Source organism: Rhinolophus hipposideros, assembly GCF_964194185.1.
Source record: "Rhinolophus hipposideros genome assembly, chromosome: 14".
Lineage (NCBI taxonomy): Eukaryota > Metazoa > Chordata > Mammalia > Chiroptera > Rhinolophidae > Rhinolophus > Rhinolophus hipposideros.
In genome coordinates this window covers 6890617-6905270 of record NC_138060.1, presented here as the reverse complement: position 1 = coordinate 6905270, position 14654 = coordinate 6890617, and the positions used below count along the sequence as shown (strand labels likewise).

The 14654-nt window shown below is 38.2% G+C and overlaps 1 protein-coding gene across 3 annotated transcripts in view; it reads right to left on the bottom strand.

The window, feature by feature from the left end:
* The window catches only part of SUCLG2 (succinate-CoA ligase GDP-forming subunit beta), a 321296-nt gene that overhangs the window by 248414 nt on the left and 58228 nt on the right, over positions 1–14654 (bottom strand). For all 3 annotated transcript variants that reach the window (XM_081071619.1, XM_081071620.1, XM_081071618.1), the window contains exon 2: positions 12868–13009. In XM_081071619.1, coding sequence (XP_080927745.1) covers positions 12868–13009 — 142 coding nt within the window. The remainder of the gene's footprint in view (positions 1–12867; positions 13010–14654) is intronic.

Sequence of the window (14654 nt, the reverse complement as noted above, 5' to 3'; positions counted from 1 at the left end):
ATAATTAGTTATAGTTCCACACCACCGGCCAAGTGGAAAATTTTAGCTATCTGCCTTCAGGGACTTCAGTGTTCACAAAAGACCCCTTTAAACTCCAACCACTGTGAAGTTAAAAGGCACTGAATCATGTGAACGTTTCTATACTGGGAATATTTTTGTAATGTGAACAACAAAGACCCAGTTCCTGGTTCAGCTAATGGGTGCTGCTTGCAGTATTCACGGCGGGAGAGGGGGAGATACCACGACTCCTGAGAGTGCTAATAAAAATCAACCCACGAGAAGAGACAGATGTCAGATAGCTTCAAGCAGAAAGGGAGGGCTTTAGGGGGAGCTTGTCCAGTCTAGGGTGCTCTGCACTAAGCTTTGGGGAGCAAGAGGGTATAAAGAGATAGATCAGAGTCCCTCATTGAAGGTAAGCAACCTTGTGAGCAGGGCTCTGAAGGCTAAAGCTCTGGTCCCTTGGCTCTGGGCTCAGAAGTAAAGGACGCCTGACTTTGTTTTCTGTCACTCGGAGGTGCTCCATTGTGCCTGGAATTGTGAAGCCCACTAGTGTTGTTACTGAAGATGGGACCTCACAGTCCAGCCTATGTGGACCTCTTAGGGACTCTTAGAGTTTTCCATAAACTAGGAATGAGGATGATGACATATCTCAGAAATGTCTTATGAGGATTCTATAAGGCAAAGCACTTAACAGTATTCATTAAACATATAGAGAGTCCTCAAGACATATTAGCTGCTACATTTTCCACTACCTAGCACATGCGTCCAATAAATATTGCTGAATGCATGAATAAATGAAAGTCTCAGGTTCTGTTGAAATGTGCTCTTCTACTTGAAAAGGGAAAAAAAAACGTGTACAACATCTGTCTTCTAAGACATCAATCAACATGGTAGATATCAACATTCTAATCATGAGAAAAACATTTCATTTTGTAAATGTGCACTTTGGTATTTTGGTTTACACATCATTCTCATAGATTTGGTTGGTGAGTATCTAAGCTCCTTAGTCTGATGAATTCTGATTGGGTACCCAAAGTTTCCCAACCTACAAAACAAGGAACGACCTGAGTTTACTCAAAGCAGTATCCCTTGAGGCGTTGTCCACAGATATCTATCACAGAAGGCAGCCATCTACACTTTCCTTGGGCAGAATGCTTCTCTTTCCCACAAATAACTACTTTGACACACAACTAGCAAAATAATCTAAGTTATAACTTTCCTCTTCAAAGCTAGTATTGCCAATTTTAAACCAATCATTTTGAGGGATCGTTTCCATGAGACCCAAGGAGAAAAAAGATTACTTACATCACAGGTGTTTTGAGCCTTCCCTGGGTTTCCTTATAGTCCCTTCTCTTACTTTATCAAAGCAGAGCAAACACACCACTCTCACAAAATTATGACAACCTACTATTTAATACTGTAGAATGTTATTTTTTTCTAAGAGCAGAGAAGCCAGTGATTAAAAAGTACTGAAATGAGAATACTTGGGCTACCTTTCAACTGAAATGAACACACATCCAAGATCCTATAACTGAAAGTAGAGCTCGTTTATGTAAATAGGATGAAAAGCCACAATGGACCAGGGACTTTCATTAACATGACGTGCTAGAGCAGAGAGAACCTGGCAGAAGGTCAAGCTCCTTGTCTCAGTTGATCCATTGCTGGCAATACCAGAAGACGTGACCATCCCTGCATTTTGATCAAAGCTTTTTCTGTGGCAGTAAAGAGGAGGACCAGCCTAAAGAGAACCCAGGACCAATTTCTGCCACAAAGCTGAAAGCAGGTAGAGCTGCCAAGCTGATGTGTCTCTTCATGACTTCCCACCTTCCCACCAGGGCCAATGGGGCTGCTGCTCCCTTAGTTTTACCTTCTCCCTAAACTAAGCTCAAGAACAGGACCTGGGGCATTAGAGAAAACCCAATTGGGTGAGTACATCAAAGAAGTCCTTCTTGGCAACTGTTAACCCAGATGGAAGGTTCCCTGGGGTGTTTGTTCTCTTATTGATTTTTCCATTCTGCAACCACTTACAGAACGCATCTATGTTTGAGGTACCAGGAATGCAAAGATGAATGGGAAACAGCCTTGGCCCTGGAACAAAGAATCAAGCCTTGTCCTAACCAACTGTTTTATACCCTGCTCCCTGCAGACATTCCTAACAAACAGTATCAGAAAGGGCCTTTCATCTCGTTCATCCTTCATTTAAAACTTGCATGAAATCATGGGATAATACTTAAAGCTATCATATTCTGTCCTACTAAACTGGCTTCATGTTTAGGACAGTTGTTATCAAGGAGTCATCCTTAAAGTTACTCTTTCAGTACGGTGACCAAATACTTTGTTTAAATGGGAACAATTTTCAATAGGATTGCTATTAATAATAGTTTTAGAATAACAGATGTATCTAAGTCTGTTCCAGGCAAACCAGTAAGGATGGTCATCTAAGCTCACAGACACTTACGAAAACTTTAAATTCCAGATAAATCTTGAAACCTTTTGCCCTGGTTAACAGGAACACACATAACCAATTTCTTATATGAAAAGTATGTGAGAGTTCAGCTTACAACTATCTCATAAGGAACGTGCTTCCTCCCTCCAGGGTACAGGCCACACAGGTTAAATTATCCTCTACCCCCACCTCATGCACACTGAGATGTGGAGTATACCATATACCATAACAGCAAAAACCACAGTAATATAATGACAATACCTGCACTGTTGGTGGGAATGTAAATTGTTACAGCCACTTCAGAAAACAGTGCGGAGGTTCCTCAAAAAATTAAAACAGAACTGCCATAAGATACAGCAATTCCACGTTTTGGTACTTATCCAAAGGAAACAAAAACACTAACTCGGAAAGATATGTTCACTGTAGTATTATTTCAAACAGCAAAGATATAAAAACAACCTAAGTGACCATTGATGAATGAATGGATAAAGAAAATGCAGTGTGTGTGTGTGTGTGTGTGTGTGTGTGTGTGAGTGTGTCTGTGTGTGTATGTGTATATGGTGCCAAAAAAATGTATACACATTTTAAAAAAGGAAAAAAACTATTAAAATTATAATATTCAATATGTACCGATAACAAAAGATGAATACAAGTCACATTTAAGTTCTGCAATTACAAGAGGTGCTCAAAGTGGTTCCCATCAGCGTCCAGACACTTCTAATTACGGCGAACTACTGCTTGAGCAACAGTGACCAAAGTATCCACTAGTATACATTTTTTGGCACCTCCAGTACACACACACACACACAAACACTGTATACACTATGGAATTATTATTCAGCCATAAAAAAAGAAGGAAATCCTGCCATTGACATGCATGGACCTTGAGGGCATTGTACTTAGTGAAATAAATCAGACATAGAAAGACAAATACCGTATGATCTCTTATATTTGGAATCTAACAACAACAAAAAATCCCAAAATATATAACGCATTACAGATTGGTGGCTGCCAGAGGTAAGGGGTAGAGAGTTGGCAAAGTGAGTGAGGGAACCAAAAGATACAAACTTCCAGTTATTACATGCCCATGACTTATTTATTTTAAGTCCTGGGGAGGTAATGTACAGTGTGGTGACTATAATTAATAATACTGTATTGCATATTTGAAAGTTTGTAGGAGTATATCTTAAAAGTTCTCAGCAAAAAGAAAAACAGTGTAACTATGGATGGTGATGGATGTTAATTAGTCTTATTGTGGTGATCATTTCACAATATATACATATATCTGTACACCTGAAACTAATATGTTACCTGTCAAAATATCTCAAACACACACACACACACACACACACACACACACACACACACACACAAAATGACATCTACCCATGTTTCCTATGAGCCAGATACTGTATTAAGACCAAGGTCACTCCTCCCACGAAATCCATGGGTAGATACAACTGACATCCTATATTTTAAGGATGAGGAAATGGAGTCCTAGAGAAGTTGAACACATCTAATAAAGGGGAGGAGCAAGGTTTGATAACAAGGCAGTCTCCTTCAGAGCCCATCTTCTGAAACACCACAGCACCTCCCAGAAGACAACACTAAGGGGAAAAGTTAGGATGTACCAAAAAGTAATAATAACAATGATAATGATCCCAACTAAGCATCATTGAGACTTCAGGGTCTATAACTATGCTACACCTTCTACATACATGACTTCGTTTCACGCTCATGGCACCCTAAGAAGTATTATTATTAGGTTGATGCAAAATTGTGGCTTAAAACGTTAAAAGCAATTGCAAAAACCACAATTGCTTTTGAACCAACCTAATACTTAACCCATTTTACAGATGGGAAAACTGAGGATCCTAGCAGTCAAATCACTTGCCGAGCTAGCATGTGGCAGATGCAGGATTTGAATTGGGCCAACTCCAGAGAGATCTTCCTGGGTTAAAAGACACTCTAAGGAAAGAACATGGACAAAGGCAGGAAGGGAACCGATGTAGTCCCACACGGGCAAATGGCACAAAGAGGCACAGTGTGGCCAAGGCAGACCATGACCATGTCACAGACGACTGGCCATAAGAGCTTATGCTGAATCAGCTAAACAGGGAAGCACAGTGAGGAATTCTGAACAAGCGGAAAGTCATGAAAGGAGTGAGATTTTCTCGTGTTTATGGTCCTCATGTGCAGGTTATTTATAAAGAAAATATATATTTATGTGAAGTCCTTTTACTGTGATACATCTAACACCTGAAGACGGAACAGTTTGATTTCTGTATATCAAATACTTTTAGCACTGTTAGTTATCCTGTTATCCACATCCCATCTGCTTCCTTTTTCCCCATACTGAAGTGACTAGTACATCCACTCAAACAAAAGTCTAAAGACAAAAAAAACACAAAAAAAACCCATAATACTCTAACACTCCGCCTCCATTTAATTTGAGAAAAATAACAGACACAAATCCCTTAGCTTGTTCCATATAGAATAAAAGAAAAACAAATACATAATTGAGGTAGCTTGTTTACTCCTCTGGTCTTCTTCCTAAAGGTAGATCAAGCAATATATTTTTTAAATTTTTCTCAATTCATTTTCCAAGTTTTTTGCAGTAACCTAGAAAAGTCAAATGGAATCTTAGTACTATTTATGCACATCTGTTAAACATTGCCAACTCCTGTAATAACTGCCTTGGGGAATAATGTAGCATCTTAAAAGCAAAATTCCTTACGTAGTATTTATTCTGTTGCAATGTAAAAAAAAAAAAAAAAGCACAATTTTGATTTTCTTTTAAAATTATGTAACTTTTGATTTCATAGACCTCAGTCACCCTAGAAAATATCAACCAACAATATATAAATAATATAATCATTATCAAATCATCTGACAAGCTGCACACTACCGTGTTTCCCCAAAAATAAGACCTAGCCGGACAATCAGCTCTAATGAGTCTTTTGGAGCAAAAATTAATGTAAGACACGGTTTTATTTTACTGTAATATAAGACTGGGTCTTATGTAATATAATGTAATATAAGACTGGGTCTTATATTAATATTTGCTCCAAAAGATGTATTAAAGCTGATTGTCTGGCTAGGTCTCATTTTCGGGGAAACACGGTAAACATAGTTTAACACTTGGATGTTACTACAAAAGCACCAAGCACTTTTATTTTTTATCTGCTATCGATGTTTTTAATAGTTGTTATTATATTCCTTTTATGATGGCTCAGGATATTCACTCAGTTCAGACCAAAAAAGAAAGAAGGTAAATTGGTGAGTCCCTCGTTTGTACGACACATGCGCTACGTTTGTCTTTTTTTACCTGAATCATTCCTTGAAATATGTATTATTATCCTTAATTTTACAGTCTAGTAAATTATAGCTTAAGTGATCAAAGTAGAACAGGGCTGAGACCTGTGTTCTGACTGTAGAGTTCATGTTCTTTCTAAGCCAAGAAGCAAAGGGACAAACTCCCCCAAATTCTAAACACTATAGACGGCTACATGATCACAAACCCCTTTCCTCTTCTCCCGAAGTGTGCATGAGACTATATTCCCAGTCTATCTTGCTACTCATTGTGATCATCTGATGACTTTTAGCCAATAAATAGAATGTGACCTGAGTGATGTGGCTGCTGCAGTCTCCACGTGCGATCCACCACACTGTTTCCTCTTACGTGGCTGAGATGAACACATGCCCAGCTCATCTCCGGGAGCCACGTGATTACGAGAGCAGTGACATGGTGAATGAGGCTGGATCTGTGGGTCATTACCTAGAGGCAGATGACGAATACCACACTGGGCTTCTGTGTGACTAAAGCACTCTGCATTGTAGTGAGCTACTGAGAATGAGCAGTTTACAGGTTACAGAAGCTAGCATTACCTAACATACCCAAACAGAAAACAATCTAAATGAGTCATAATAGGAAATAACAGTCAATCTAGGGATTATCATACAACCATTGAAACAACATTTTTGAAAAAAGTATTATTAATATTTTGGTGATGTTCATGTTATAATGTAGAATTTTAAAAATAAAATACAGAAGTGTATGTATAGTATTTTCCCAAATATAAAAATATTCTTTCTCAATTATATTTATCTAAATATATATATATATATATACACAGAAATTAATGTTGCTGACTGAATGAATGCACAAGAAAAAAAGAAGAAAATATGTTAATATTAAGTCAAGTCCCCTCTGGATGATGGGATGGGAGGAGGTTTTTACTTCTTTGTACTTTTCCATAGTTTCCAAAATCAAAATAATGAACACACTCCTTTTAAAATCAGAAGAGATTTCTGTTTATGTTTAAGATTTCTTTTCAAAAGCCAATATATCCAGACTGACACATACTATGGAACTAGCCCTCATGCCCCCTTATCCCAAGCAACGTTTGTCGACACCTACAACCCCAGTAGGTAGCCTGTGGACATTGAAAACTTCCAAACTGTACACTGGGGTGACTCAAAGACGCCAAGGAAAAATAATTCACAGGAAAATCCTGGAAAATGAGAACATGCACATAAGTCTTTGTTCAGTCACAATGAGGGAGCTTTAAAACACAGGTTAATAAATAACTCCATTAACAATACACTGAAAAGACAGAAAGCGAAATGATGTCAGTTTCCATGGATACACTCATGGGCAGGCAGAGACGTGGTGATATTCAGAACCAGTCCCTAAAGGAAAGCCTTCCTTTGAGTTTAACTAAGGATCACATGAGGGTCACACCCACAAAACGCTCAGCCGGATGCCAGGCACAGGGCTGGATTCCAAGGGTTAAATGCAACCACTATTACTTTTATTGGTTAAAGTGTGAAAAGAAGAATTAATCTTTGCTTTAGTGTACTGCCAAAATTCAAGTTGAGGCATTCATTTTCAGAGCATTGTCATTCGTTTCTAAGGAAACTGGCAGGAAGCTACATATGAGCTTCCATAAAGCCTGCTGCCCACAACCTGCCTTGATCTCACCTCCACTCTATAGGTCTCCTGCTGCTTCTGCTCAGTGAACACCACGGAATTAGGAGGGAAAAGATATTCTAGCACACAGAGATTCTAGGGAGAGGACCAGAGAAACGCATGTATATTTGCAGACTCAAGAAGAAGAGAAAAGAACATTTTATAATAGGGGATCTCTTTACAAAAATATATACAATAGGAAATGGGATATATATATATATATATATATATATATATATATATATATATACATAATAGGAATACAGTTAGGAAAAGCCTTTAATGCCAATTCAGGTGTTCCTTTAAGGAGGATTTGTAAGTAAACATTAACAAGTAAAAATTATCTGAATAACAATATTTATTGAGCATTTACTATGTCTCAGGACCCATGAAAAACACTTTCTGTCTGGAAGAGTCAGAGTTTTTAGCAACAAGCAATAGAAATTGACTCTAGCTAAAATAAGCATTAAGTAAGTTACAAAAAAAGATAGTGGGAGGTTCACGTACTCACCAACAAGGTGGGCAACTGAGGCACAGAAAATGAGAAGGAACCAGCAGCAGTCAGGAAGAGTCAAATCTCACCACAGAAACCATCTATCTCATGAGGACACCACCATTATTTTTGGAAAGCAGACACTGCTACAACCTCTGATGGCCCACATGTGCCATTTGCTTCTTTGCATTCCTGACTCCAGATTCAAAATATTGGGCAGCTGATATGGTGGTAAAATGAAGATTTAATACAGATTTAAATCAATGTTATCCTTGCTTGTCATTACAAGACAATAATGACCATCATCTCACTACAAAGGTGGTAAGATCTCTGGCAAGGTCCTGACCACACAGTGTGAAACGACAAAGCCACAATAGTCTAGGAAGCTTGTAACTGCTAGAGGATTAATAGTATGTGTCAATCAGAAGTTCCCTTTTTGCCTAAAATACAGTCCCTTTATGGTGTAAGTAATTCACAGGGCTTTAAGATGTGATTATACATAAAACGAAAAGAACAAGTTATCATATTGATGAATGAAAACATGTTATAGCTAAAAGCAATCCAAAGCGAGACAAGTTCAATAAAAACTCCTTATCTCCATTTTAGGATGTAGGTCATTAGCTCAGGGAAGATGAATTTCTCCATTCATATTTCAATTTCTTCCCTGGCAAAAAAAAAAAAATAAATAATAATAACTGAGGTTTTGAAATACAATCTTCTTGCTTAGTCAAATGTTTGAGCATCTCATATAAACATGAACAGAATAATTAGTAAATTGTGGAGATTCCATAAACTGAAAAGTGGTGGTTCTAATAAAGTTTCATCTATGCTTATATGCAAATACTGTCAAGACAGGCATTTTGAGGTAAGTAAGGGACACAGCCCCTCATCCGTCTTTAAAGACAACTGAAAGGCAACATCAATATTAGACATGCACACAATGGGTATTCTGCAATAATCTTTTGAATGTATACATTAAATTTAGTCCATAGAGGAGAAATGTAGATAGTTAATAAACCTCCTGAGAAAACTGCAGGCAAGAAAAACAATTGCTTCTTTAAAGCATAATTACAAAAGGTAGCTCATACAAACTGCTACAGAAATGAATATTATCCACATATTAAAAACTTAATTCACCAAACCAAATTTACTCTCTCAATCAGACATACGTCCATTTTCCGTGCAAGAAAATGAGACTTTCACTCAATATCTTATCATTATGAATTGTGTTTCAGAAACAAAAGATTTACATTACCCATTTTAAACAAATGTTCAAATTAACAAGCTTTCCATAACTATCCGGCAAAATGTTCTATTGCCCAAAGAGATACAATAAAATGAATCATTAAGAAAATATCTGCAGATTACACAGTTTCTATAAATTGTACCATAGAACCTGCTACATCCAGTTTAATTTAATCTTCTAATTTTATTAATATGTATTTTCCATCTTAAAAATGCTGACTCACACAGAAAAATCTCCCAAGAATATCATCATCAAGTTAACAAAGAGGATAAATGCTTGGGGAGGAGATTAATTCTAATCTGACTGGGTAGAAATCCCATCTTTGTCAATTATTAGCAGTACAACCTTGGCAAGTTTTTAACCTTATCTTGCCTGTTTCCTTGCTTTACAAAACAACAATGCTGCAGTAAAAATGGCAGTATTTGGCAACTGATTGAATATGTTAAACATGAAAGGCATTAGAAATGATCTGGAGGGATCTCAGCTTGGTAAGTAGAGGGACATAAAAGGAAGAGAAGGTTTAGAGCAACCAAGAGATAAGTTCCATTTGGACCAGGAGAGATGGAGACACCCGTAAATGGATGGCCAGCAGACAACGAGGAATGTGGTCTGTCACAAAGAGATTATTAAGCTCATACACAAAGATTCCTGGAAACCAAACACATGTCTCAATCAACATTGATTTTCAAAATATTTTATAAAATATCATTTTATTTTAAAACACAGCCACATATGAATAAAGTAGAAAGGTGAGCAAATACCTATCAATCGTTTACAAACTTTTTAAATTAAAATATGAACTCTCATAGCACACGACTGATAGGATACTGATTATCACATGTCTCAGATTTGTCCATGAATTTGAATCATGACAGCAGTAGACTCCCTGAAATTATATGCTGGTAATGACGATAATGACAGCAACAAAATCTCATATAGGACTTACACATGTTAGCCATATTATCCTTCCGTATAATTTTTCCCATTAAAATATCATAATTATTAGGTGGAGTTCCCATTTTGGGGACAATCAAAAAGATACATGTACGATTCAGTTTTAACCTTCACCTCCAATCTATTTGGTAAAACTCCAGTTGTGCACTTGGTTCTTGTCAATCTTGTGGTGACAAGAACGTAAATACTATGAAGTTTTGCCGGATTCTTCTTGTTTCACTTTCTTCAGACAATCTCAGTGCCATGCACACTTCCTTTTATATTCACTATCAACTCAACTCAGTTCATTTTCACCCAGTTAGACTTGGTACCATCTCCTCTTCCAATACGATAAAGATCCCTTCTGATAAAAACCAGAGACTTTCCTTCTACCGAAACTGCTCACTGAATAAGAGATGGATTACTCATTCACTCACCGAAGAGGTGCCTGGATTCATTTTCTCAATTCTCTTTTGGCTCTAAGCAGTACCAGAGAGGCAGGCCCCTGGCTACACCCAGTAAAGGAGTGTCACAGGGATGTGACACACAGCCAAAGTTATTTTCAACCCCTTTCTCCAGCTGTAGTTTTCTTAAAAAAAAAACACTCCTCAAGAACCAAAATGCCTTTCTTTAAAGTTTATTTTCATTTTTTCAAATTTTTATTTAAACTTGCTTCATTGTCTGTCTCTTTCCCTCCCTTCACCCTGTAACTAATGGCCCCAGCACATGAATGCCACCTGGCTAATTCCTCCAAAGCAAAAATGGTGTCTTAAAAACAGTGTACAATCCCCGACCACAAAATGGTGGCTAAATAAATGCTTATAAATCAAATGCATGACTAAGAAGCCAATTAGTTCAGTAAGTCCAAATCTCCATGAAAATCTGAAAAATAAGTCCCTTCAGCTGTGCAGTGACTGAGGGAGGGTAATCAGCTGGCTTCCAGAATTCCCGTAAGAAGGACCCTTAAACCTGAAATAGTAGTATATCAGCACATTTAAGAAAATAATGGAGGAAATGAAGACGAACATGAACTTTACATTTCTTTGCTCTCATTACCCAATCCCCAAACCACAGGAATATAAAACAAAAGTGATCCTTTCAAGTAAAAGGGTTGGAATACTAACCTTTACTGAGTCTATTATCAGAGTTTACTGAGGAATATTCATCCAGGTTTAGGGATAATTTTACTGTTCTGTTTTTTTCACCATAAAAAACAATTCTGACAGTTTTTGAAAATGACACCAATTATCATTTCTTAAAATATCAGTCGATCTCAGTTTCTAAATTTAGCATCTGTAAAGTACCAATTAATTTCTTTTTAATATAAGTTCTAAGAAGAAAAAGGACTTGCTTATCTTCCACTGCTGAATCCACGGTGCCTAATACATGGTCAATAATCAATAAATGTATATTGAAGGGAAGAATAAACATACACTTCAACTGACATAATATAGAAAAGATCTGGTGTACAAGCATTTGAAGGAACTTTGAAAGGGAGATAAAAGAAGACCAACTGCTCGCTGAAGCTCCTCCCTCACTCTTATACTCTTAAGAGCATAAAAAAATTGGAAAATTGAAATATGGGGCTTGTTTCTGTCTTGCACTCTCAAACCTGGCTGCGCTGCCTGGGCAAGGCCAGTTAACAGATGCTCTGTTTTTTATTTTCAATGGGAAACGACGGCTCTCGAAGGTTACAGGCAAAGAATGCACATGCAAAAGCTTCTAGTGTCCAGATCGGAGCTGTCCAATATGGGAGCCACACGCCACAAGCATCTATCAAGCACATGAAATGAGATGTGCTGGCGGGATAAAATGCAGACCGGATTTGTGAAGATGAGGACAAAGACAGAAAAACAAAAAAGAACGCAAACCACCGCGTTCATAATTGTTTTATATTAATTACATGTTGGAAAAAAATCACATTTTGAATACATTGGGGTAAACAAAATACAGTATTCAATTTAATTTCACCCATTTCTTTCAAACTTTCTTAAGGTGACTTACAAACCTTTATGTGGCTCACATTATACTTCTATTGTACACTGCTAACCCTGCCCGACAGTAAGAGTCTATATGCCACAGAAAGAAAAGTTCACTCAAAAACAGCAGAATCTGATTCCTAATTTCTTAATCTATAAATTGGGAACTTGGGTAGATGTTCTACCACATACCAACATAGAGGCTCCCTCAAAGACTCACAACAGCATCGGGAGATAAACACATCAGCCTCGATTAATAGGTAAGAAAACTGAGGCACTGGAAGGAAAAGGCACTCATACAAAAGCTATGGAGCTAGTAAATGGGAGGGCAGAACACTGAACCAAAGTCAGCCTGACTTCCAAATGTGTGTTCTTCCCCTTTCCCTCCCCCAGTCAGTCATTCAAGGAACTTTCCCCATGTTCTAAGAGTCTTGAAAAAGGATGCCAACTATCCTTCCTGATTTACCCTACGATGGGCTTCTCTTTGACACTCCACACCCTTCAACCAGATTTCTCACAGCTTCTAAACCACAGAAAAGATAACAGGGTAAAATGGATTGAACCAAACTGAAAAACTTAGACAAAATTACCATAGAGTGACATCCCGTATGATGCTTTCTCATGTAAGAGAATAAAGGTTTCCTAATTGGGCTTTTTTGCCTTTGCAATTCAAAGTTCTCCACTGCATCTGTCACTGTTAGTAGACCCTGCAACAAAGCAATTTAACTAGTAGGAAATAGCTACCTGTGAATTTCCTAATTTGAGCCAGTGTATTTCACCTGGTATGAATTAGCTTACTTAGTCTCTTAGCGGCCTCCAGAGCTTCATTCGCAGTGTCTGCTACAAAGAATCTTTGAACTTTCACTCCGTTGTCAGACATCAGTTTCTTGCTCTGGTATTCCTGCAGGTTCAGCCATCGTCTGGAGGTTAATTGCACTGGCTAGAGAAATTAGAAGAAAAGCAAGAACACTTATTAATAACAAGAGAAATACCAGTCAACCTATATGGCCAGTCTTACAGGTACCCTCAGATAACCATCAGCAACGCAGATTTTAGAAAGACAAAAGAAAAAAAAGTATATTAATTCTTCATGCTTAATTTTTTTCTAATCAAAATGTTAAAAACTACACACACACACACACACACAAATAAATGCAAATTTTTAAAAACTATGACAACTCAGTGTGGGGACAGAGCCAGGAATGCAGTTTCCAGGCTCTCACCCTCCCATGGAAAGGTGCTGGCTCAGGTAGTAAATGGCCATCAACTGTGATTGGATGGCCATTAGCTGTGGCTAGTTGGCCGTCAGCTGTAACCAGTGAGCCATTGGCCACAAATATAACTGTTGTGGCTACGCTAGCAGAAAATGGGGACTAGCAAGAAGATGGAGGGTGAGCTAGCAAGCGCGGCCTGCAGATTGTGGATTGTGGATTGCAGAGGGGCAGATTGCAGTTAGCAAGTGAGGTGGGTTGGCAGAGAAGCAGACGGCGGGATGGTGTGGGTCCTGCTTCCTGTGTCTACAACCCAGACGCCAGTGAGGATATAGTGGTATGACTCCCCTATCTGTGGCTCCGTGGGTGTTCCTTTTTGGCCTCACCATGTCCTGCGTTCTTATGTGGGGAGCGGGGCCAGAGACCCCGCGTGACACCCTGTATGACATTCAGTAAGATCTGTCATCTAGTTAGCAGTAACACACCAATGCCGGTTTCCTGGTTTTGATACTGTACTAAAACTATGTAAGCCGTTAACATTAGGGGAATCTGGGTGAAGTGTACATGGGACTTATGCACTATTTTTATAGCTCCCTGTGAGTCTATAAGTATTTTAAAATAAAAAGTTATTTTTTTAAAACTGTTAAGGACTCTAATTATATAGCGTATGCCTCCAGACCCCCACCCTAAATAAATAAAGCTCACAGCATTATTTCAATACCTGTATGCACATCATTAATCACTGCAAGGTACCTCAGGAAATTTGAAGTCAATGGGCCACAGACTAATCCATTTCTTTCCCATAGTTTTTAAAGGAGTCTGGGTATAATCATTATATAATACTCATAACCTAAGTTACAGTCTGCACTCAGGTGAGTGCAGTCACCTGAGTCACTATTAAACTAGTTCCTAAAAACTGAAATTTGTGTATTAAAGTAAACTTGCTTAAGCACCATGTAGGAGTAGTTTCCCCATAGGCATTATCACTTAGTTGTTACTATCTGTGCTGAAACAAAAATGATCAAAGGGCAGAATGACATGAACAGATAAATTCTTCTCATTTTATCCAATAAGATCAACAGCATTCCCTATCAAATCCATAAGCCCATTTTTTAAAAGAAGGAAAAAAAAATAGGGAAAAATGAATACCCTAAGCTGAAGCTCATTTTCATCCATGAGTCATGATGCAAAGGAAACACTACTCACAGGAGGTAGGATGGCAATGTCGTTAACGGACTAACAAACCAAAGCATCAGCCGTACAACTGGATGACAAGGCTGGTGTCGGAAGATCACCTGTCACCTCCTAGCGATTTCTGCCAAGGGCCCTGGTGGATGTCCAAGGCAGTTATCACACAGACCAGAAACTGAAGTC